This window comes from Podarcis gaigeae (assembly GCF_964106915.1).
Source record: "Podarcis gaigeae genome assembly, chromosome: 6".
Lineage (NCBI taxonomy): Eukaryota > Metazoa > Chordata > Lepidosauria > Squamata > Lacertidae > Podarcis > Podarcis gaigeae.
The window spans coordinates 88,445,155-88,470,581 of record NC_139682.1 but is presented as its reverse complement, the minus strand read 5'-3'; the positions used below and the strand labels follow the sequence as shown (position 1 = coordinate 88,470,581).

The 25,427-nt window shown below is 44.3% G+C and overlaps 1 protein-coding gene across 1 annotated transcript; it reads right to left on the bottom strand.

Annotated features, from left to right (window-relative positions):
* Positions 1-1,853: 1,853 nt before the first annotated feature.
* Positions 1,854-23,745, bottom strand: TEDC1 (tubulin epsilon and delta complex 1). Its single transcript, XM_083743929.1, has 8 exons — positions 23,559-23,745; positions 21,139-21,217; positions 20,086-20,288; positions 16,700-16,867; positions 16,242-16,340; positions 4,665-4,751; positions 2,702-2,905; positions 1,854-2,444 (listed from the first exon to the last, which is right to left on the bottom strand). Exons 1-8 carry the CDS (start codon positions 23,682-23,684, stop codon positions 2,046-2,048), a joined length of 1,365 nt encoding a protein of 454 aa, XP_083600055.1. The 5' UTR covers positions 23,685-23,745; the 3' UTR covers positions 1,854-2,045.
* Between the last annotated feature and the right edge of the window lie 1,682 nt (positions 23,746-25,427).

The window sequence follows — 25,427 nt, the reverse complement described above, 5'->3', positions numbered from 1 at the left end:
GCTATTGTTTCCGGGGCGCTGGCACCAATCGGAAGCCACGCCTTGATTTTCAAATGTTTCGGGAGTCAAAGGGACTTCTGCAACAGATTAAGTTTGAGAACCAAGGTACCACTGTATGTTATCTTTGTTCGCTTCTAAGGCATTTTAATGTTATATTTGCAACTGCTCCAGGCTACAAACAGTAGCATAATATCTCATTACTGTTGTGTATGGGTGCAGAACATTTTGGGACCACGTTTTGCAGAGCATTCACAATACTGGATGCACTACTAAGAGAATGAATTCCATCTTCCCAGTAGAAAGTCTACATTTTCCCAACATTCAGTGCTACTGCAAGGAAAGTGCTATCTTGAGGACACCCACAGAACCAACGCAAATAAAAAAGCCTATTTATATGATGTTAAACACGATCACACTCTGCTGGCTGACATGCCACTTCCACAGTTGGATAAAGGTCTTCTTCCTGAACTTAAAAGCAACGGATGGCATCCAACCAAGTCATACTCAGAATAGATCCACTGAAACCAATGGATCACAGCCATGCTCATTGTAGTCAGTACTTCCCATCTCCATGGGTGGCCCCTTCCAAAGGGCTTCAGTGATGCTGTTTCTTAGGTGCCACTGTAGTCTAGAGGATAGAGCTGAAAGAAAGCCCAGCTTTTGTCTAATACAGGGAGGAAAAAGCTGTATTTTGTGACACCCTTTAAACAGATTTCACAAAGGGTACTTTACATTAGTATCTTAAAAAGCAGAGACATCACCTTGCCAATAAAGGTCCATATAGTTAAATATATGGTTTTCCCAGTAGTGATGTACGGAGGTGACAGCTGGACCATAAAGAAGGCTGATCACCGAAGAACTGATGCTTTTGAATTATGGTGCTGGAGGAGACTCTTGAGAGTCCCATGGCCTGCAAGAAGATCAAACCTCTCCATTCTGAAGGAAAACAGCCCTGAGTGCTCACTGGAAGGACAGATCCTGAAGCTGAGGCTCCAATACTTTGGCCACCTCATGAGAAGAGAAGATTCCCTGGAAAAGACCCTGATATTGGGAGACATGGAGGGCACAAGGAGAAGGGGACGACAAAGGACAAGATGGCTGGACAGTGTTCTTGAAGCTACCAGCATGAGTTTGACCAAACTGCGAGAAGCAGTGGAAGACAGGAGCGCCTGGTGTACTCTGGTCCATGGGGTCACGCAGAGTCGGACACGACTAAACGACAACAAAACTTTACATTAGTTTAAGCAAAGCTGCTTATGGTACCCCCCCCCCCTTTTTACAACTAACACCTCTTGTCTGTATATTTAGCATGGCAATTTAGTGCTCTCAGCCTGGTTGAGGACTGCTTTATCTCCACTGAAACCGAGCACTGAATGACAGATACACACACGAGAAAGTAAAGGGATTGGGGAGGGAGTCTTGTAACTCCTGCCTGCAGACTGCTGCTAACATTAATTCAGTCATTATATCAATTAAGTAGTTAATTAAATGTAATATTAATTTTCTGCTTAAGTTTAAATTGATGGATTATGCCAAAATGGCAAAAATGACCGGAAGAATCAGAAATCAGGAAGACCAACATTTAAATAAAGAATGGGGAAAATTTATACTAAAAACCATTGTAAGCAGTTAAAATCGTTAGTAGGGTTGGAATAACACTTGTAGTTTAATGGTGAATTTTGGGTATAATGGAGTTGTAAAAGATTTGGATTATTATAAAAGATGTAGGAGGAAATGACTAACAAGAAGATCCACAAAGGGGATGAGGGAAGTCCAGGAGATTCTTTGAAATCTTGTATTTATGCTGGATATGTGATTGTAAAACTGTAATTTGAAAAACCACACACACACACAAATGTAGTATTAATTTTATTCTCTCTCTCTCTAACACACACACTCTACAGCAAAACCCAAGATGTGAAAAAATCACAGTAATCATAGACAACATAGCTGCTCCTAGAAAATAGGAGCAGGCATGGACAACAGCCTCATGGAAGGCCCAAGACTGTCCCTTCAAAGATAATGAACAGCACCAACTTCTACATTCAGTCGGCATCTCTGGTTTGTGCTCTTTTCATGGGTGGGATGCACAGCACCTGGCCAAGTCCTTGGGCAGCTTCATAAACCTTCTGCCTGCCTTCTTCCTGTCTCCGCTTCAGCTCTGCCTTCAGCCTTGCTTCTTTTTTTCTCAGATCCCTGATCACAACTGTTGCTGTTGACCCTTCTGCGATGGATTTCTGGGGCTTTGCTGGCCTGACCGTTTTGCTGGTCTTTAAACACTTGCCTTTAAATACAAGTCTGTATGGTCCATGCATCGCGCCGATTCTATTGCCACTACTGTGGCATTTCAGATCAGACAGCTTCAGCTCCACGACGTCTTGTGTTTTTTGGACAGCCGTGCAAAACTCGCTCTCTCCTAGCTCCTCCTGCTCTCTTGTTCGGACCTATGAAGAGGAAAGGACAACTCAGCTGATATGTGCTCTAAAAGAGCAATGAGAGAATAGAGTTTTATTTTGTCAGTCTTAGTTAATTAACAGAGCTCAATGAAACCTTGTTGTCTTTATAAACAGGACCCCAGGCATCTTGTTACATTTTCTATTAACAGGCCAAAAACATAAATACAGAGTTCTGAAATCAATCAGTCTAGTTTTATGAAATCAATCTGTCTAGATTTCTAACAGGCCCCCAAATCAACCCTTACCGTTCCACAGCAGCTCAGTTTCCTGAAGGCTATAAGCTCACCCAGCCCATCATATAGAGTCAACAGATCTTTCCTGTATCTGTCCAGTTCTTGAATTGTTCTCTTAATGCCATAACAATACAGATCAGCACCTGGCAAAATAGTGTCCTTGTTAAACGTGTTGTGGGGTTTTGCATCTTCTGGTTCAGGACTGAAAAGGGTCTCCTGGAAGGTGGAAGGAGTTGTATTAATTTTTCTTAATGAGGAACTTCTTGCCACATTTGTCTAGAGACTGGTGCAACAGATAAACAAGCCAGGTTAACTTTATATCCAACCTCTGTTTGTGAAAAGGTATGCAGTTCTTGAGCAACATAATTCTATTCTCAGAGAATACAGAAAAGTTGCTTATTCCTAGCAAAAGGATTTGTCTAGGCACTTGCAAATGGAAACTGGTACCTCATAAGAGCAAAAAACTGTGAGTGTCGGGAGAGACTTTGCAAGAAAAGCAGATGCAAGACTTCTTAAATCTCTGTCACAACAAATAAAACCACACCACCTTCTGAGCCTTTTGTTAATGGCTGTGTTGGAAGGAAACACAGACACATCACTTTAAAAAGAATTGCCCAAAATTAAAATTCCTAACCTTGCTAAATTTAAAAAGAGGGAGAAAAACCTTAGAATATTACACCATTTCTGCATTAAGGGATTATATTGCTGATTAACATATTGCAAAAACAGCTGCTTGCTATAGAACTTGTCTAACTGAATTTACTGCAAATATTTAAAAGATTCGAGCAGAGCTGGAAGAGCTCCAGGTCTGGAATCTAGAAAGTGGGTGCTTGCCTCTATGTAGAGCTAGTCCCTTTAAAAAACAAAACAAAACAAACCACCCTCTTTAAGACTTCAAAATGCTTTCCAAATCCAAGAGCTATTTGCTGTTGGTGCATCTGAATATCTGGAAACGTTGCACAATTTCACCAGTGATCAAGTTGGTGTGCAAAAGTGTTATTGGCTCCTATGCAAGTCAATGCAAATGCATTCGTGGGTTTTGAACTACTTTACAGAAAGATTCCTAACCTCTTTGCTACATGGGAACAGAATCCAAATACTCATTCTGTCAACTCATTGTCTTTAAGGAATATTTTCCGCAGCTGTAAATGTGCTGAATGGTTATATATGCACTTGCTCTTGAAGCCTTCATCAGATGCAAAGAGGATTTTATTGATTCTTAAAATCATTCAACACTGTCCAGGGAAATCTGCAATTCCACAATGCTACCTGACTGCAATTCTAGTGGCTCACAAAATTTAGTGCCCTGCAGTTTGTAATGAAGGCATTTTGTTTACAGCAACGTTTATACTGTCATATTTTACAAAGTACAAAAGGAGAAGAACAGACATTTCTTTCATTTACAATTTCTGCAGATGTATGGCATGGCGCTTTGCTCCTGTCGGCCAAAGTCCAGCATTGCAACTGAGATAAAATTAAGCAGCATAGTGAGTTCTTAGGAAGCTCTCTCACTGGTACTCGTAAATCCACAAAAAAATTTAAAAAAAAAATGGAATACATGTGGTTTGAAGCAAGATCTCCTAATTTGAGAGTTACGTTTCTCATAGCAGGGAAGGAGAGCAGGCATGGTGCCGAATGAGCCAGAGAATGTTTTGGAGTGGAGCAAGACTTACAAGAACCAAGTTTACATTACTGCTTTGACATTCTCATCAGCAAAGAGGGCAGCCATGCACTGTCATAGGCCTCAACGTAAGCTCCCACCACAAATACTGTCTTAGATCTAAAGCAAGCATTGTACATTGCCTAGCTTTTAATGAGGTTTCTATTCATAATGATAATCTTCTCCACCTTTTAAGCAGGAACTCTTGCTGGCTATGATCATCTGAAACAAAAGGCGAGGAATATATACCTGTGTAACATTTTGCCCACTCCCAGAAAAAAATACACAACTTGTCCCTCAAGTATTTAATCATACCATCCAATGCCAGTAAACTGGTTCCAGCAGCTTCCACTTGAGAAAGGCTTCCAGTCGAGAGCTATCCGATTCAACCAACTGCAACAACTGAACAAAAAAGGGGGGGGGGAGGAAGGTTTTTCACTATTACTAGGAGACTGAAAGTAATACAGCCACTCAGCATAGCTCAGATAGGATTCTGTAACAGGTTGATCCAAATTCTGCACACCAACCACCAAGGTTTTGAAGCCAGATTTTTAAAAATTGCTTCCCATCAATATCAATGTTTCACATTTATGTAAAGGGACCCCTGACCATTAGGTCCAGTTGTGGCCAATTCTGGGATTGCGGCACTTCATCTCGCTTTACTGGCCGAGGAAGCCGGCGCACAGCTTCCGGGTCATGTGGCCAGCATGACTAAGCCGCTTCTGGCGAGCCAGAGCAGCGCACAGAAATGCCGTTTACCTTCCCACCGGAGCGGTACCTATTTATCTACTTGCACTTGATGTGCTTTCGAACTGCTAGGTTGTCAGGAGCAGGGACCGAGCAACGGGAGCTCACCCCGTCGCAGGGATTCGAACCGCCAACCTTCTGATCGGCAAGTCCTAGGCTCTGTGGTTTAACCCACAGCGCCACCCACGTCCCTTGCATTTATGTATCACTTTACAATTCTTCACGTATATTGGGGACGGGGGGTAGATCACATCCGCCTAATGCAGAGGTGGAGGAAGGTAAGAAGAGCCAATGTGCCAATGGCCAATCCAGCCCAACGTCCTGTTCTCACAGTCAACAACCAGAGGGTCCCAATGCAGTCCCTCAAGCCCCCACTGATGTCAGCAGCTGCAGCAGAAAGGGAAAGAAGAAGACATAGCAGTGGAGCAGGCAGGGGGATGCCAATCATACCTTCCCCTGGTGTTTGAGGAGTGGGGAGAACTCACCCTACCTCGGCTGGTCTGCATGGCAGCTGCATCCCTGTGTCAGTCAGCAAGTGCATTTGTGTATTTTCAGTGATACCCATGGCTGGGATGCAGCCCCAGAGTGTTGGCACCTGGGCCAGAAAGGTTAGCCAGCCCTGATCCACAGAACACACAGGAATTACCATTCTCTAATGCTGGTGGGTTAAAGCCTCAGCGCCTAGGACTTGCCGATCGAAAGGTCGGCGGTTCGAATCCCTGCGGCGGGGTGCGCTCCCGCTGCTCGGTCCCAGCGCCTGCCAACCTAGCAGTTCGAAAGCACCTCCGGGTGCAAGTAGATAAATAGGGACCGCTTACCTGCGGGAAGGTAAACGGCGTTTCCGTGTGCGGTTCTGGCTCGCCAGAGCAGCAATGTCACGCTGGCCACGTGACCCGGAAGTGTCTCCGGACAGCGCTGGCCCCTGGCCTCTTAAGTGAGATGGGCGCACAACCCCAGAGTCTGTCAAGACTGGCCCGTACGGGCAGGGGTACCTTTACCTTTACTAATGCTGAAAACTGCCTTGCATAAAAAAATTCACACTAGACATTTTGAATGTCCCCAAAAGCATTTCATTCCTTCCGAAGGGAACGTATTTCACAGGAGTGTCCTTTTCCGTGTCCTCCAAAATTTCCTTTGCTGTTGGAAAAACAGAAAGAAGTCTTTGGGGGGAGAAACCCACCAGTTTTTCTCCCCGGAACTTCACATATCTAGCTGAACAATACAGATACAGTGGTACCTTGGGTTACGTTACCTTCGGGTAACGTAATTTCAAGTTACGAACGTGGCAAAAGTTTCGCTGCACACACACGTGCAGAAGCCTTTTATCGTGCTGCGTGCTGAAGCGGAACCTCCAGATATGGACTTTTTGGGGTAAGTATGGACCCCCAGGAGAATTTAAGTTCGTATCCGGAAGGTCCACTGTATAATATACTGTATTTTTCGCACCATAGGGCACACCGGACCATAGGGCGCACCCAGTTTTTTTTGGGGGGGGGGGAATCAAGAAAAAAAAATCCCCCCCCCAGCCCCAAAGAGCAGCGTACAGGCTGCGTGGGGCTAAAGACTCCATAGCCTCGTGCAGCCTCTCCTTGCCGGAGGGGTTGCGTGCAGCTATGGAGCAAGCCAAAGCAGCGAGCGGGATGGATCCCGCTCACTGTTTTGGCTTCCCCTTTAGCCTCCCGGGAGAGGCTACGTGGGGCTAAAGACTCCATAGCCCCGTGCCGCCTCTCCTTGCCGGGAGACGCTGCGCAGGGCTTTCCTGGCTTTACTGGGAGGTGGGGGGATTCACCCACCTCCCGCAAAACCGGCAGAAGCCGCACAACTCCTTTAAAGAGATCACGGCTTCTCCTGGCTTTTCTGGGAGGTGGGAGAAGGGACTGATGCGGCCAGTCAGTCCCTTCTCCCTCCTGTGGAAAAGCCTGCAAGAGCGCACGGAGCTTGTATGCAGCTCTTGGGGGCTTTTACCACCTGCCTCCCCCCTGCATTTGCTCCATAGGACGCACACACATTTTCCCTTGCTTTTTAGGAGGGGAAAAGTGCGTCCTATGGTACAAAAAATACGGTATACAACTAACAATGAAACACCTTATCTCACTGTCAAATGATCAGCTGCAACATAGGGGAAAGTTGGAGGAGCAGCTCTTGGGCAATCTTCTCAAAGCAACACATGCCATCCTCATTTTGCGGCTGCACCCAGCCCCTCCACTGCCCTCCTAGTCATCTGTTTCATTTCAATTTTCATTGGCAATCTCAGCTCTTATTCCAAAGCACGCTGGGCCTCATTGTATCCAAGATAAAACCAAAGTCAGTGACAGTCCTAGCTTTGTTGAAAGTAAAGTTGCATTCCAAGGCAAATAAGAATAAAGCTGGAAGGGGCTTCTAAGGCCACCCAGTTCTGCAAATGCAAGAAATCTACATCTACAGCATCCCTAGGATGAGGCCATCCTGCCCTCTGCTTAAAAATGGCTAACTAAAGAGAGCCTAGCCGTTTCCAAGGCTGTCTATTCTGCTGTCAAACAACTCATACGCAAAGGAAGCTCATCCTGCTGTTTAAATGAAATCCTGTTTTGTAACTGGAAGCTGCTGCTTTTGGGCCCTACTGTCTGGAGCCACACATGACAAAACTGCTCAACTCCTTTATCCTTTCCTCCTAGCACTTGGACTTCATGCCACGCGCCATCTGCCACCCTCCACTGGGTATTTGCCAATGTTCTTAAACTGTGGTTCTCAGAAATGGACACAGTACTCCAAGTAAGGTCTGGCCAAGCCCAACAGAACAATTGGGCTTCTTGTGATCTGGACACTGCACTTCTGTGGATGCAGCAGAGAACTGCATTAGCCTTTTTTTTTTTTTTTTTTTTTGCTGCATCACAGAGCTGGTTAGTTTGCGTTCTATTGTTGTCGAGCCAGTTGTGCATCTGATTCTTTCTGCCTAAAAGTTTATATATCTCTGAGAGAATTAATTTTGTTTGGCCCAGTTCTCCACCCTCTCAAGACCATATTGGATTCAGTTCCTGTCTTCTGATTCACTAGCTAACCCACCCAGCTTGATGCCATCTGCAAAAAATATGATGGTTTATTCCTTTGTCCAAATCATTTACAAAGAAGTTGAGCCGTGTAGTTCCCACAAGCCACTCCAGTCCAGGTTGATGAGGAACTGTTGCTTGGCACTTTTTTTGGTATGATTGATCAACCAGCTACAAATCCAGCTAATGACAGTATTGTCTAGCCCACATATTAGCAGCTTGCCAAAAAGAATATTATGAGGAACCTTGTCAAAGGCTTTACTGAAATCAAAATATACTATGCTGGAGTCATCAAAGCAAAATGGCAAGGATGCCTTCTGGCAGCCATCTGTCGACAAAAGCAAACTGCTGATGTAGGTTTCTAGAGCTAGAAAGGAGTCTCTGTAGGGCTGTACATCTGAGGTTTCCCAGCTGCCCCCGAATTCCTGTTCCTCACTCTCCCTCCATATTATAGTGGCGACAAAGTTCATTTCAAATCTTATCTCAGCCACAAATGTACTTGTGGTCTGAGGCTAGCCCATATTTCTCTGCCTCAACCACCCAAAGGCATCATAGTGATTAAAAAATACATACCTTAAAAGGCTGTAGTAAGAATGACTGTGGTAGTTTATGTGTGAACAGTGTAAAGCAATATATAAATGCAAAATAAAAATTCCAAAGACTACTAATATAATATTTAGCATGCAGCCTCAATGTATTACATTAATTCAGTGCATTACAATGAAAAAAAAAAAGAAGGATTTTAGTTAACGTTCAACAAACTTTTCAAAATAGACCAGAACGCAAATAAAATTATGCTGAACTATGAATTGCCAAAACCTGAAATAGGGTATTTACTAATAGATCTGCACTATAAAAGAGGCGTACTTTACTATTATAATGAGGTATGCTGCCTTACTCAGATTTAGTAACCAGCAATTTTACACGGAAGAAGAAATATTGGGCACTTCTTCATGAGGTGTCCCTCACACTAGGGCTAGGCGATGTCAGGTTTTCAACATTGCAATATGTTGTTGTTTAGTCGTGTCCGACTCTTCGTGACCCCCTGGACCAGAGCACGCCAGGCACTCCTGTCTTGCACTGCCTCCTGCAGTTTGGTCAAACTCATGCTGGTAGCTTCGAGAACACTGTCCCACAATCTCGTCCTCTGCCGTCCCCTTCTCCTTGTCCTTCTCCTTCTCTTTCCCAACATCAGGGTCTTTTCCAGGGAATCTTCTCTTCTCATGAGGTGGCCAAAGTATTGAAGTCTCAGCTTCAGGATCTGTCCTTCCAGGGAGCACTCAGGGCTGATTTCCTTCAGAATGGAGAGGTTTGATCTTCTTGCAGTCCATGGGACTCTCAAGAGTCTCCTCCAGCACCATAATTCAATAGCATCAATTCTTTGGCGACCAGCCTTCTTTATGGTCCAGCTCTCACTTCCATACATCACTACTGGGAAAACCATAGCTTTTACTATACGGACCTTTGTTGGCAAGGTGATGTCTCTGCTTTTTAAGATGCTGTCTAGGCTCACCCAAGGTTCACATCGCAATATATCGCCAGGCAAATATTGTGATCTGGTGATCTACTGTGATGTTCAAAACACTGCTTCCCACCACAGCACTGCTAGGCGTGGAGGTGAAATCGCTGAGGCAGTTTCACCCCAGTGCCTCATCACACCAGGGAGGAAGCAGCTTCACACTTTCCAGCTGAGCAGCCCCATCCTTCTCCGGCTTGAACATGAGCCCGAGAAGCATCAGGACTGTTCAGCTGGGAGGTGCAATCCAATCTCTTTCCTCCCGGTGGATCGCTCTGGAGGAAAAAGACCAGCTGCCCATCCCGCTGGCTCCCCCGGTGGCAAACAAGCAGCCAGCCAGGAAGATGGGAGAGGCTCCCTCTGCCTGGCTGGCTGTGTGTTTGCCTCCTTGTGAGCAAGAAGGCCAGCCGGGCCGTGAGAAGGCTCTCGCCCCCCAGCTGAGCAATCCCCAGGCCCCTCCTGCTCTCATGCAAGCCAGAGGGACCTGGGGCATCGGTGGGAGGAATAAGCTGTACCAGTGCCTCTCCAATTGTTTTCCCCTCTGCCGGTATGAGAGGTGGACCATGATGGTGGTTTCACTCAGCAGTATATCGCTGGTGAAACTGCTGTCACTTCTGAGTCCCACTGCCTCCAGCGCCCAGCTGCAGTTTGTTTCTCCCTCTTTTGACTCCCCAAAGATGTCAGCTATGGACTTGCCTGGTTTTGCTAGTTTGCCTCACAGACCATTCAGAATCTGAATATTTTTGGCTTTAATGCATTCGTTAGAATGCTGCTGAATCTATTAAGAAAAAACTCTGTAGCAAGACTAAAAGAAATCTGCATCAAGTCCGGGGATTGGGGCCAGGGTGAGAAAATTGAACAAATAATGATTAGGAAAACTCAACAGGTATAGAGGGGAAGACCACACATCCTTCCTAATTTGTTTGAATGATCACTCGAGTTTGTCAATATTGTATATTGCTTTTCCAGTTCTCCTAAGAAAGGAACGAATATGACAACCAGAAATTCTTTGAATGTTTGCATCAGTTACCTTCCATTAACACCCACATTTTAAATCTGTGCTTGATATATCAAGTGATTAATCCTTGACATCTTTTTTTAATAGGTTAACTGTTTTACAATCTTGTTGTTCCACCTGCTACAAGGTCAGTGTTGGGAGATCATGCAGGGACAAAGGAAAGACAGAGATACTGAAGGTACAGGGGGGCCAAGTTTATAGGTTAAAGCTATGCACAGAAACACCTTTTCATGTCCACCAAAGTGTTCTCAGAGTGGAGCATATTATAATTATTTCAATTATAAATAATTATAATAAGCAAGTTTATTATAGGGGCAAGTTTATAGGTTAAAGCTATGCAAAGTGTTCTGCTTCTTTCCAACTAGAATAATCAAGAGTAGACAGAAAATTTTGCACAGAAACACATTTTCATGTCCACCAAAGTGTTCTCAGAGTGGAGCATATTATAATTATTTCAATTTAGTACCTGCCCTTAACCATCAAGCCCCAGGACAGGTTAAATCTCTGGAAAGGGTGGCCACAGACTTCCATTTTTGGGGGGGGGGAGGGGCACCATATACAGTAACCATCAGAAAAAAAGTATGCTTGCTACACAGTCCAGTAATTTATAAAGGCCTTGATAAGCCAGAGTATCATTTTTCAAGAAGCAATAACTCCACGTGCTTAGCCAATAAAACGTGGCAAGCAATGACTCTTTTCTGAAGCTTCCCTTTAAAACGGTGACAGCAACTATAGCACTGCAGCTCTATTAATTCTCTTTCTGGTGTGGAAAATTTCCAACTGAGGGCACATACAGGTGACAGATTATGGCCAAGGGAAAATTTTAGCTCAAGGCAATAATGCCGCCAAGTAGAAATGACCAGCTTGAACATTATTAAACATTACTGGAACGGTGCCAGGGCTTCCCAGTGGGGCACTAATTGCCTAGCTAAAAAAATAATACCTGAAGAAATATGTTGCAGGGGACCTCAGATGCATTCACCCCCACAAGCAGAGCTTCAGGTACTCTGGATCTCAAATATCACACTTGTTCTAATGTGAAGGGCAGATTAATGTATTCCTTGGTATCTCAGCAGTGCTATCTATCATCTATTTTTCCATCCATCCATCCATCCATCCATCCATCCATCTATCATCTGTATTTGCCAGTAGAGAAATTACAGCATCGTCTCTTGTAGCCAGGATGATGCCATATTCTGCCAGTGGTGGAGATAAGGTATATTTCAGCCTGCTTATGCAGGTGTCTCAGTGGCTACCAAACTTGGGGCAGCAGCAGATGAGGCCCTGCCAAAGATTCTTAGTGGAGGCGATGGGAAAGGCAAGGACAACACTTTTTCTACAGGCCAGTCCATTTTGGTGGACTGAGCCTTTCCCCTCCCAGAGGCAATTGGAACCAATGTGAGGAAGAGCAGCAGGACCCTCTGCCCTGGCATGTAGGTGTGTCACTTGGACTCCCCTGAACCTTTACTGCTGCAGCATGTGCAATGAGATTACCGGCAGATTCAAGCAAGGCCACACCCTAAACCACAGTCACTTCAAGGAAGCTCAGGATGACAGGCTATTTCTTGAAAGCACATCCAAACCCTTTACCTTTTGAGTCTTTTTTTGTTTCAGTCTCTGAGCCAGAGGGGAGAGATGGTTTTACTACTAGTACAGTGGTACCTCAGGTTACATACACTTCAGGTTACAGACTCCTCTAACCCAGAAATAGTGCTTCAGGTTAAGAACTTTGCTTCAGGATGAGAACAGAAATCGTGCTCTGGCGGCACAGCAATAGCAGGAGGCCCCATTAGCTAAAGTGGTGCTTCAGGTTAAGAACAGTTACAGGTTAAGAACGGACTTCCGGAACGAATTAAGTACCTAACCCGAGGTACCACTGTATCTCTATTAATAGTACTTCTGGGGGCCTTTTTTTAGTTTGAAGAGGATGGTAAAAATGATTTAAATAAATGGAATTTCATTTGTAGGGAACAACCTTTTTTTCCAGACAAGTAAAAATGTTGTTGCTTCAGTTGGCCTTTGAGAATTAACAACGGCTCAGCCTTGTTTGTTTTGATTGCTGCATTGTTGCTTTCAGCTCATATTATATACAGTATTTGCTGTTGTTTGGTTATCTTAATTGTAAACTACTATAAGAGCTTATTACAAATATTTCTACAGCACAATAATTGTGTTACATTACAAAATATTGCAATACAGTTCCATCAGAATAGGATGATTTGCACACGGTGATCTCAGGAGAACGAATGTGTATTGCAACTGGCCACGTGGCAAAAGTGTCACCACAATGTTCATCATTTGCTCAGCAAGCCAGACAGTTTTCCCATTTGTCTCATTACCTACTGAATGGCAATCCCAGGAAACTGCCATCTACCCTGTCAAGAGGTCAAGCATGAAGAACATTCATCTTCCCTGAGGACACTCCTGGCTCAGGCTTGCATTTTTGTCCATTGTGACTGCCTTGCAAACCTGAAGCAGGCAAGCAAGAAAGGGAGCAGTGACACGTCGAGGGACTAAAGAACAACAAACAGAACAGGAGAGGCAGCAGTGACCTGCCAGAGAGCACCATGAAGAGAAGCAAAGGGCTGCCTTCAGTGATCACACAAACTACACTGCAGAGAAGAAGAACTTGAATTTCAGGGCAACCTGCTTGCACATCTATGATCTATCTCTACATAGTAGCTGATTACCTGGAACCCTCTCAGATTGGAAACCCAGATTACTTGTTATTTCAAGATGTGACCATCATTCTGATATATTATACAAATCTGTTTGAACAGTTTATGTTAATACTAAAAGTGTTGCTAGTCATCTGAGCCTTTGGAATATGGATGGATGATAGTTTTAAATTAAATACAAAAATAGTGACTGGAAATATCCACAGATAAAACTATGCTGAAGAGAAACTTTGAAAGGCAATTTCTTTACATTTAAAAGCAGGTGCTGAAGTCTGACAGCTGGTGAAATAGCTGTATTTTAATTGGAAACGTCCTGTCATTCCTCTCCCCCCCCCAAAAAAAAATTACACCTTATCTGTCAGAACCAGATTGCTCACTTTATGATAGTTCTCAATGAAAATGAATTATATGCTTCACTAAAAGCAGGCTAACACTTTTAGGATGGCTAGCGGCAGACACAAACACTGAATAGGTCTATCCTTTGAGGGGAAGCTAGAACACAAAGTAGTTTGTATCATCATCACCATCAAAAAGAAAAGGGGCTATTTGAGGTAAGATATACTAATATGCCAACCTAGCAGTTTGAAAGCACGTCAAAGTGCAAGTAGATAAATAGGTACTGCTCTAGCGGGAAGGTAAACGGCGTTTCCGTGCGCTGCTCTGGTTCGCTAGAAGCAGCTTAGTCATGCTGGCCACATGACCCGGAAGCTGTACACCAGCTCCCACGGCCAATAAAGCGAGATGAGCGCCGCAACCCCAGAGTCGGCCACGACTGGACCTAATGGTCAGGGGTCCCTCTACCTTTTATACTAATATGGGGATGCGGGTGGTGCAGTGGTCTAAACCTAGGGCTTGCCGATAAGAAGGTCGGTAGTTCGACTCCCCGCGACGGGGTGAGTTTCCCTTGTTCAGTCCCAGCTCCTGCCTACCTAGTAGTTCGAAAGCAAGTTAAGTGCAAGTAGATAAATAGGTACTGCTCCGGCGGGAAGGTAAACGGCATTTCCATGCTCTGGTTCGCCAGAAGCAGCTTAGTCATGCTGGCCACATGACCCAGAAAAACTGTTTACGGACAAACACCGGCTCCCTCGGCCTATAGAGCGAGATGAGCGCGCAACCCCCAAGTTATCCGCGAATGGACCTAACGGTCAGGGGTACCTTTACCTTTTATACTAATATGCTGGCTTTTTCATTCAACTGTGGTATAATTATTCAAAGAAACTATAACTGAAGTGTGATACAGTTTTGAGAAAGGTCCGTCTCCCTATTATGCCAAGCTATGCTGACACCGAAGAGGAAAAGCAGTAGCAGCTGCCGCCTGTTACCTTCCATCATGTCTGGATCTCACCTGGCTTTCAGGTGAGATCCCTGCTCCCTGCAGCTACCGACTGCCACAACTGAGGCTCCTAGAAGGAAAGGAAGCAGCAGCCCCCCCCCCCCCACTGTGCTGCATGGCCTGCAGAACCTTGTAACTAAGAACTGGTGCCTGGCTTTGCTTTTTACCTATTCCATTCTCATCCCCTTTCCTGTTAGACTGTAAGCCAGAGGGCAGAGATTGCCTTTTCATCTGGTCTTTGGAAGCTGAAAATTGAAGCAAAATCCTTTAAATAAACAAAGTGACTTATGCCAGAGTGGCATGGTTTGAATTTGCAAAAGGCCACTTAGGCTTTAGCTGGATGATTCTCAAAAACATGTCTGTATGTGAATTATTTAAATGTTTTTTTTCCTGCTTAGCACCAAACACTTGGATATTTCTCTACTGTCAAGCCAACGTAGAGCCACCCTCAGGTAGTAGATAGCACTCACTGGTGTTTTTGTTTTCCTTGTTTTGTGTCCAAAGAGCAGTAAACATTAAGCTATGAAGTCCAAAACGTAACAAAATCCTGGCACCAAGGCCTGAGTAGACTGGACAATCAGCAAAAAAGGACTTAAAAACTTGGGACAGGTATAGGGACAAAGATAAAGGAAAGTCAAAGCCAACAAATGCTTAATACCACCAATTAGAAGCAAAATAGATGTAGATCCTTGCTAGCTGATCGAAAGGATTCTATGGAAAAAGATACTGGAATCTATTAGCATGAAGGGGAAGAGCCCAAAGCTCTATTTCCTGTGCCTCAAGGAAGTTAGAGGCTGGAATCTGACCTTTCTAAGTGTACATACTATAGAGAATGGAATTTCCTATGAATCTAGGCATATGTGAGAGTGCTATGCTCTTTGGAATGCATGCAACCTACACAACACACAAATTGGCTCTCCATGCTCCCCTGTCAAGTGAGGTCCACAGTGTGTGTGTGTGTGTGTGTGTGTGTGTGTGTGTGTGTGACTATGGGAAGATTCTCTCTGTGGTGTCTCCATGCTTATGCAATGACCTCCTCTTTAAGGTGCATTATGCTTGGCACTGCTCTCCTTTTGGAGACAGATGAAGGCATACCTCTTTGTCCAGGCTTTTGGGGAGGGCTATGGTGCACTGAGGACTGAGAGTGCTTCTGCCTCATTTTTGCTGCTTTTCAGCTTTCTTACTGGGATTTTACTGCGAACTGTTACTGTTAAAGCTTACTGTTAATGATACGGATGTGGGTTTTTTTAGTTTATATTATCAACTTTTGGTTTTAACAGATATGTATTCCCCACTCTGGGACCTTGAAGGGTGGATTACAAGCACTTGTAACAATTCTCTTGCGAAGGCCTCAAGGTGCTGGCACAGTCCAATGGCATCAGCCTGCATCTAGGTACCCAGAAACATCAAGAGACCAGCCAGTCCGCTTGGGGAATCACGGAGCTAGGAAGTCTTCCATTTCTGGTGGATTATGGCTTGAGGGCTGAAAATCTAGTCCTCCAATTCTGGCATACATATTGATTCAGAGAATTCTCCATAGTTTCTAACATAGCACTATGCCACAAAAGGATTACCTGTTTGTAATTCTCTGGTTGCCTTACAACATCTGCTTCTGTGATGGAGAAATGGCCAATAATAGGATCAGTATGAGAACCAATTGTGTATGAATGTACCTGGAACAGAGAGATGTGGGTTTAGAAATTATATCTATCTGTATACATGCACACACCACCTATCACATAATCAATACATTAATACTATTGGTACACTTGAGGCTAACAGATTACGAGCACGCATGTCAATTTCTAAAGAAAACTATGAATGAATTTTCATTCTGTTTTGATCTCCATAGTCTTCAAAATTAGAAAGAAAAATTTTCAGGATTTGAATAAGGCAGCTTGCTGTTATTATTTTTTCCTGCAAAGGTAGTCTGCAGCAAAACAATGTTAGATGGGTTACATCTACAACCCAAAACTAGTTTTACTTTAAGCTTAATGCAGAAAGATCAAATATCTACAAGCCAAATCATTACCTTATTTAGGAGCTTGCATTGTTCTTGCTGTTCAGTGTGGCATTTTCGCCACTGGAACTGCAGACGGCCATTTAACCACTGCAGATATCGGACATCCCTTTGGTCTTTCATATGAGATTTTGGAGCCAGGCTTTCTCCACCCTGCAGGCTTTTCAAAGGGGTATCACACTAAAATTGGAAGAAAGGAACAAAATCTTGAAAAACACTTTCCCCCAATACGTTTATCTTTAGACTAGGAATGGCTAAGCTTTTGGGATCAAAGAGCCACAGTCTGCCACTGCAACTCTTCTGGGGGATGCAAACCAGCAGTTGGTGTGGCCCCCCACCTACTTTCACATGAATGCTTTCACATGCATACACACAGCCACAGAGACAATTAGCATCACCACGCACAGCTTCTGCTTCTTCCTGTCGAGGCTGGGTGGGCAAAGCCACCGCCTCCTCTAGCACCAAGAGGAAGGAGACCCAGCCCCAGGAGGCACAGGGCAAATCTGCCACTCCTCTAGCGCCTGCCTGCTTGTGCTAAGGTGGTCGAGGCAGCCCCACGAATGCAAGGCAGCTCTCATCATTGTACACAGATGCAGAATTAATTCTTATGGATTTAATAGATTTATTGAAAGTAAGTTCATGCTTTCACACAACCGATAATGCTTTATAATGGCAAATATGTTTTTCTGCTATACTGACTTTCATTCTGATATTTTGTGTTAATCAAGTTGCTGTTTTCTGTGAGCCGCTTTAGGCGTCCCTCAGGAGAAACAATCAGGATATAAGAAAGAAACCAATGAAATGAAAATGAATTATTATTCTTGATCATTGCAAGTGGGAGCCTTTTTCTGCTCAAGAGTGGAGTAAAATGTTTTCAGTAAATAAATAAAACAAAAGATTCAGGAGATTCAGAGAACTTTCTAAACCTCAGAAGAAAAGGCAGAGAATAGTGACCGCAACAAAGCAAAGCAATTCTCACAGAAGCCATATTGCTAGGGAGCATTTTGAATCCATTTAAAGAAGCAGGAAATATGAATGTCCTCCCCATAAAGTCCACAACCAGGACAACTAAGTTATTGGACTCAGGCAGAGATGGGAGACGAGGAGCAGGGGGGGGGGGGAGCCAGCTGAATCACCCACCAGCACATCACATGAACAAGGCTGGCACAAAAGCTAATAAATCTTTTGCAAACCTTTTAAAAATCATTCTGAATTCTTGAGGGTGCAATGAGCCAGTAAAAATGAGGAAGGACCTGTGCCCTTGTTCTCTTAGCTACTCCAAACCCTATTGTGTTGCAGAACACATTGCCTGTAGATTCTGTATGATGCTGCAAACTCTCAAAGAGGCCCATTGGAGTCATACTTGTGGCACAATTACACTATCTTGGGGAGCATCAAATATTTATATTTCAATCATTTTTAACATAACCAGCAAGCTGGGGAAATGTGTTCTGCAAGGAAAAGCAAGTGCAAGATGCCTCTGCATTGCTACAAGTGTAAAACATTGCTCAATGGAACAATTTTCCTATTGAAAAGACTTTCCACTATAACTGTGCTGCCACCTATTGGCAATTTAAGCAGCACTTACAGAAGTGGCTTGTGGAACAAGGTACAAAGTTCAAGAAACCCATTTTGCAGGCAACCAAGAGATATATTAATGACTCAATTCCGAGGCTACTACAGCAGTAGTATATTTAAAACCAGGCATTACTATACAACAAGCTCCAGCTTTGGTCTCTGGTGTCTAATTTTTACAGTTTTATGGTCCCCCCCCCCATGTAAACTGCCTCATGAGGGCTTCCTCTAAAACAAGGGTAGGGAACCTCTGGCCCCCAAACCTCTGGATCTGGTCCTGGGCTTCCCCTCTTCAGACCTGCTTCCCCATGGCAAACGGAAATGTGCCTGGCCCCAGCTCCCACAAAGTCCAAGTAGACTTTGAAATTAAATATGTTTCTTCTGTAATGTTTTTAACTGCTTCTACTTTGGTTTTATTTTTAAGTGGCAGACTGTCCGGAATAAAGTTTCAAAAAAATAGTGGGATACTAATTATTCATAAAACTAGATTTTTGCATAAGTTAACTTATCCAGTATCAGTTCACAATGAATACAACTGTTTCCTTTAACATTACTCTGGCGGTCTGTTGGCAAATCTATCCTACCAATAACCCAAAGTTCGATAAATTACAGAAGACAGAGAGAGCACAAACACATACCATACCTGTCAGCTCCTCCACTACAATGTGACCCCAAAGGCACAGAAGGGACTACTGGACTGACATTGCATGCAGAGAAGATTGACAACAGTTGCAGAAAATGCAACAATGAAAAGAATTGCGGCACACAACTAATATGTTTCCTGATGTCTTTCAGGAAAGCTTTGATACTTAATGCTTCTTGAACAACAGCAGCAAGAATACTTATCACAAAGTACTGGAAGACACAAGATTTGCCCACTCTGGAAGAATGGCAGATGCAACTGATAGACTACATGGAATTGGCAGAAATGACTGGCAGAATCCGAGACATGGGAGAAGAGCAAACGGAAGAGGATTGGAAGAAATTTAAAGATTACCTGCAAAAACATTGCAAAATATTTGAATGTTAAAGTGATGCAGGATATAAAGACAATATGGCATTAGTGACATAGTTGAAAGGAATATGTAAAAATGTTTTATGAGAAATAAGGTTGAAAAGTTAGAATATTATTATGTCAAACTTAAGTAAGAGGTTATAAGGGGAAAAATTGGAGACATAATAGATGAAAGGTACAATACAGAATAAGATCTGAAAAAAGGTTAGGCATTGCTGAATATGATTGTGTAAAAAGGGAACACAGGAAAAGGAGATGTGAGGAAGTCAGGAAAGAAGGATATGAAAATAATGGGTAAGAAACTGGATATATATGAATTTTTTTAGGTCTATTCTTTTTTTGTTTTTTATGTTTCGTGTTGCATTTTTCTGTTTTTGCTTGATTGATTGATTGTGATGGTGTTTTTTTCTTTTATTTTTGTCCTTTTTTATTTCGGCTTTGAGTGTGAGGTTTGTTGTATTGTTTGAAAATCGCAATAAATATCTTTTTTAAAAAAAGATACTTAATGCTTCTTGTTAAAAATAGATCAAGACCACTTTTGTAATTCAGCTCACCTAAGCAGACGAAAATGTAATGTATCCAACAAGGTACACATCAGATTATTCTTGAACCCAGGAATTAAATATATTCCTCAAAATGCATTGGGAACCACACCTACTGTATAAGAGTCTTTTCTTAAACCAGCACTGCCATTTTCACGAAACAAGCAACAGCAACAAAACAAAACAAGTCCAGCCCCACCCTCCAATATCCTGTTCCTAGTTAAAAAAAAGGATACCTGAAAATTATTAACAGAAAAAGTACTCACCATGCAAACAGTTGCTTCATCCCAAAGTTTCACTCTATTTCGGGCCAGTAACTGCTCCATTAAGCTGATTCTGCATAGAAGCCAGGAAAATAGCAATAGTAGTTCTCTGCTTCCCTCTGAACCATCAGGGGGAAGCTGATAAAATTCTGGTCTTCTATAGCCAAGGCTCAACACTACACTCCTGACGAATCTGACTTGGGTACCTACAAAGCAGGTGATGATGGTTATTATTAATAGTACAGTGGTACCGCGGGTTAAGTACTTAATTTGTTCCGGAGGCCCGTTCTTGACATGAAACTGTTCTTAACCAGAAGCACCACTTTAGCTAATGGGGCCTCCTGCTGCTGCCACGCCGCTGCTGTGCAATTTCTGTTCTCATCCTGAAGCAAAGTTCTTAACCTGAGGTACTATTTCTGGGTTAGCGGAGTCTGTAACCTGAAGCGTATGTAACCTGAGGTACCACTGTAGTATTCTGCCCATTTAATAACTGGCTTGCCCCAGCCACTCTGGGTGCCTTCCAACATACATAAAAACATTATTAAAAACTTTGCGGATTAAAAAGCTTCCCTATACAGGGAAGGTAGATAAGGCAGCAGTTGTCACTTTCCACAATTTTAAAATCAACTGTGTCCTGGGGGAACAAAGCTCCAGAACAAATTCACACTGCAGGTGGGCTATGCAACTAACCGCAATGCAACCTTCCCCTCTAACTTCCTACAGCAAGTTCACTGGCTGCTTTCAAAGCATGGAATACTCTCTTTGAGGGAGTTTCTGTTGATCATGTAAATGCCCTTTTGGTGCCAGGCCAGAAGCCTATAATTTCCCAAGGCATTGCAACAGCTGAGGAGATTGCAGACTTGGTTATAGCTATGAGATATTTTTACTCTCCTGTTTTACTAATTGTGGCTCTTTCCTTATGTGGCTGTTCTACTTTGGGTTTTTTTAAAATGGAAGTCTCTATTAAACAAACAAAAAGGTCTGTATTATGCATACACTTATCACTAATTTTTGCCAAAAAATTAATATGTTCCCAGATTAATAGTAATTTGCTACCTGTGTCAGCAGGCTCCATCCATCCTCCACCTTGGAATTGCTTCAGAAGAGAGTACAGTAGTTTCCAGAATACTACAGTCTGTTTAAGGAAGACAACAGCACTAAAACATTTGCTGTATTGTTTACAATGCAATTCAATTGGGTTCTCCTTCCGCAAAACACGCATACACAAAAACCCAAACCCAAGCTTCCCTCTGATGGTTCAGAGGGGAGCAAAGAATACCACAGTGCGTGGTACTCAACTTAAGATTTAAACCCACTGAAAGCAATGGCATTAACTTATTAATTTCCATGGGTCTGCTCTAAGTAAACCACTCAGCTGAAAACCACTCAGTGCTTTTAGTCAATTTTAGGTGGTTTCATTTTTCAAAAAGGAACGTGTCAAGAGAAATTGGGATTACAAATTGCAGTGGAACTTGAAGAATGCAGGTTCTGCTCTGCTGTCCCCACTAACGGGGGGGGGGGGGGGGGAGCAAGGCTGCCTTCCTTAAAGATGCCAACCACTCATAAAACATTAAACCAACAGAATGCAATTCTCATGAGAGAGTAACCTTAGCTGATAACACATCCAGGTCACATCCAGGCAGGCCTGAGCTGCAAATCTACCCCAATGTTAACCTCCCCCCCCAAAAAAACCCAAACCACCATATGTAAGGATCACAACATTTGGGCCAAGACAAACGCAGATGGCTCTAGAACAGAGTTTCCCAAACTTTTCATGTTGGCGACACACTTTTTAGACATGCATCATTTTGTGACGCAGTAATTCAGTTTTGCATCATTTTGTGACACAGTAATTCGGTTTTACAGACCTGTTAAACTAACGCTAACCCTTTCCAGCCCCGGGAGGAGCGTGGGGAGCGTTCACATCACACCTACACACTGCAGCCAGCACACTAAGGTGTCGATACACAGTTTGGAAAGCTCTGCTATAGAAACTGTGCAGTTGTGACCAATTCAGTGGGACTTCACTCCCTTATAAATGTGCTTAGGATTGAAGCCAAACCTTACAGCAATGGGCCTTAATAGCTCTGGAAGCCTTCCCCCCACCCCACATCTAGCTCAGCCACAAATGAAAGGAGCAAAGCTTTCCTCTCGTGGATTTGCAGAATGGGGATCCTAAGAGGAGGAGAGGATATCTTTTATGCAAACACTTGGGCTGGGCCCTCCTCCTTTTTATGAACTGACATCTAAAGGGCTGCACAGTGCTGCTTTTGCTTAAGTTACCTACATTTTATATATAGTTTTTTTAAAAAATTAAAGTTTTAATTCTATTAATGCCCAACTGCCGATCTGCTGGGGGGTTCGAGTTGAGGGAGCATATGAGGCTCTTAACGAACTCGGGTCCACTTTGCCCACGAGATCGCCTTTGGGGGGCGCGGACAGGCCCTTTCTACCAGGGGAATAGCAACCCGACTACAGGTGCCACATAAGGTAAAGGGACCCCTGATCATTAAGTCCAGTTGTGGCTGACTCTGGGGTTGCGGTGCTCATCTCGCTTTATTGGCCGAGGGAGCCGGCATACAGTTTCCGGGTCATGTGGCCATCATGACTAAGCCGCTTCTGGCAAACCAGAGCAGCGCACGGAAACACCTTTACCTTCCCGCCAGAGCGGTACTTATTTATCTACTTGCACTTTGACGTGCTTTTGAACTGCTAGGTGGGCAGGAGCAGGGACCAAGCAACGGGACCTCACCCCGTCGCAGGGATTCGAAATAACCCCCACCTATTTCTCCACGGAGCGTGGTGGCGCCCACCCTGCGGAACTCCCTGCCTCTTGAGAACAGGCCGCGCTCGCTTCGGCACCTGATGGGTAACGGATGACCCCGGGCGCTCGGAAACGCCATGGGGAACTTAAAACTTTTTGTGAGGCAATGCCTTTTTAAAAATCTTTTTCCAATAATTTTTATTAAGTTTCATCCAAATATAACACATACTGTAAAACAAATATGAAAAAAAGAAAAGAAATAAAACTAGTAAAGCAAATAAAAAGAAAAAATATAACAAGAAGCATATAAACACCACAAATTAATTAAACTTTCAATCTCTTAAACATGCTATTTGACTTCCTCTAATCCTTCCCATCCTAATTTCCTTGTATCTGAATGTAAGTTTTCCAATATCATTATTCAAAAATAATATTCTATATGTAATCAAATTTCTTAACTTTTGTTGACATTCTAGATCTCATTTATTTACTAACTCTTGGTTTAATCCTAGGCCTGTTGGGTACTTTCAAGTAACTTCTAATTTTTAATATTACGGTTTTTTAAAACCTCTCTCCTATTTCCCCCCCTGCAACCGCTTCGAGGTTCCTGCTGCTTTTCTGGGGGTGTTACGCGAAACAAAGGCGTGAGGCTGAGAGATCCCGCCAGGCCGCCCGCCCTCATAGACAGGCCGCCCGCGCGCCTTCCACCCACCGCATGGGGCCGGCCGAGCTTGGCGAGGCGGAAGGCCTCCGGGGGGACGCGGGGCCCTGGCAAGGCGGCGCCGAGAGCCCCCACGGCCGCCGGGAGACGCGACGCGGACGCCGCCCGCGCAGCCATCGCCCTCAGCGCCGCTTCCCTTTCGCGCCTCTCGCTCAAAGTGAGGCGCGGAGCTCACTGCGCATGAGCAAGGAGGCGCGGACGCATGCGCGGCAGGGACCCTCCCGACTCCTTCTCCGACGCCCCTTTACCCTCCTCCCTTCCTCCTCCTCGCGCCTGTCACTCAAAGCGAGGAGCAGAGCTCACTGCGCATGACAGGATGCGCGAGCGCCCACGGCGGGCGCATGCGCGACAGGGCCCCTCCCGACACCTGCCCTTCCGCCTTCTCCCTTACTCCTCGTCTTCGCGCCTCGAAGCTCACTGCGCATGGCAGGGAGCACGCGCATGCGCGGCGGAGGCCCTCCGACGCTAACCAGCGCTAGGGCCGCGGAGAGACCAGTAAAGTGGCCTGCAGGGGGCGCTCTTCGGATGGAGGGCGCTACACAAATTTACTAAATATGTATACTGTATACAGTATATGATGATTTATGGGGTGGTCTTTGGCTTAGTGCTCTCGCTGCGCTCAGGAGGCTTTGCGCGCCCAGAAAATACCGTAAAATATGGTAGAAAAACCTTTCAAGCTTCCTTTTGGAGCTTGCATTCCTCCCCTCCGTTGTGTTGAGGGCCCTGAACATGGAATTTCAGTGTTTTTCTGATCACTGGTACTACTACTACTACTAATAATAATAATAATAATAATAATAATAATAATAATTTATTATTTGTACCCCGCCCATCTGGGCGGCTTCCAACAAAGATGAAAAATACACTAAAATGTCACATATTAAAAACTTCCCTGAATGCCTTCTGAATGTCAGGTAGTTGTTTATCGCTTTGACATCTGATGGGAGGGCGTTCCACAGGGCGGGCGCCACTGCCGAGAAGGCCCTCTGCCTGCTTCCCTGTTCCCAGACCTAGTGATCTGACATTCACCACGTACAGCCGGTGTGCAGAATTGTGCATTGGGGGGGGGGGTAGTAACTTTGGAGCCTCAGGTTTGCTTTGCAAAATCTGGGTTGCTCCGGCCAAAACCTCCTCGTGCTCAGGCTTGGCGGGGTGTGTGTGTGTTTGTGAATAGTCTACACATACTTCAGAGTAAGCTCAGTGAAACACGAAAAGGCCCTACTCGACAAGAAGGTATAGAATTGAGGCTGTGTCTTTTATAACACAGCAGGCAACACTGGACTGTTGACAGTGGCATCCGCACTATTTTTTATTTTACATATTTCCCATTGTGGTGGGAGTTAGCACTTAGGGGAGTGCCATCTGAATTAGGCTTTAGCTATGATTCACTCATAGTGAATCATAGCTAAAGCTGCGCTCAGGAGGCTTTGCACAGCTATCCCAGAAGCCAGGAGAGCAAGAGGGATCGGTGCGCACGGATCCCTCTTGCTCTCCTGGCTTTAGCGAAAGCTGCGCAGCCTGCACTTGCTCCATGAGACGCGCACACAGTTCCCCTTGCTTTTTAGGAGGGGAAAAGTGCGTCTTAGTGAGTGAAAAATACGCTAGTTGTTTCCCCACTGCAGAACTAACAGGCTGCAAACTCCAAGATGTTCTCTGTAACCAGGCTCCAATCCTCGCCCAAACCATCTGTCACTACCTGGCTCCATCCCTGTTAAAGCAGCTGCACCTTTTATCTCCCAGACACCCCACTTTTAGCTCCTATGCTGTGGCTTCTATGCGGGAGATCCAGCAACCCTAAAACAAATGGCAAGGAGGACAGGTCTAGAGGAACCACCAGCTTGGGCCAGTTTATGAGACAAA

What these genes read in the sequence shown, in the direction of transcription:
- TEDC1 (XM_083743929.1), bottom strand. Translation starts at nt 23,684, where the DNA reads ATGGCTGCGCGGGCGGCGTCCGCGTCGCGTCTCCCGGCGGCCGTGGGG. An exon ending in GATGGAGCCTGCTGACACAG is followed by an intron (nt 20,289 to 21,138) that starts GTAGCAAATTAC and finishes CCTGCTTTGTAG; the next exon opens with GTACCCAAGTCAGATTCGTC. An exon ending in AACTGAGCTGCTGTGGAACG is followed by an intron (nt 2,445 to 2,701) that starts GTAAGGGTTGAT and finishes TCCTCTTCATAG; the next exon opens with GTCCGAACAAGAGAGCAGGA.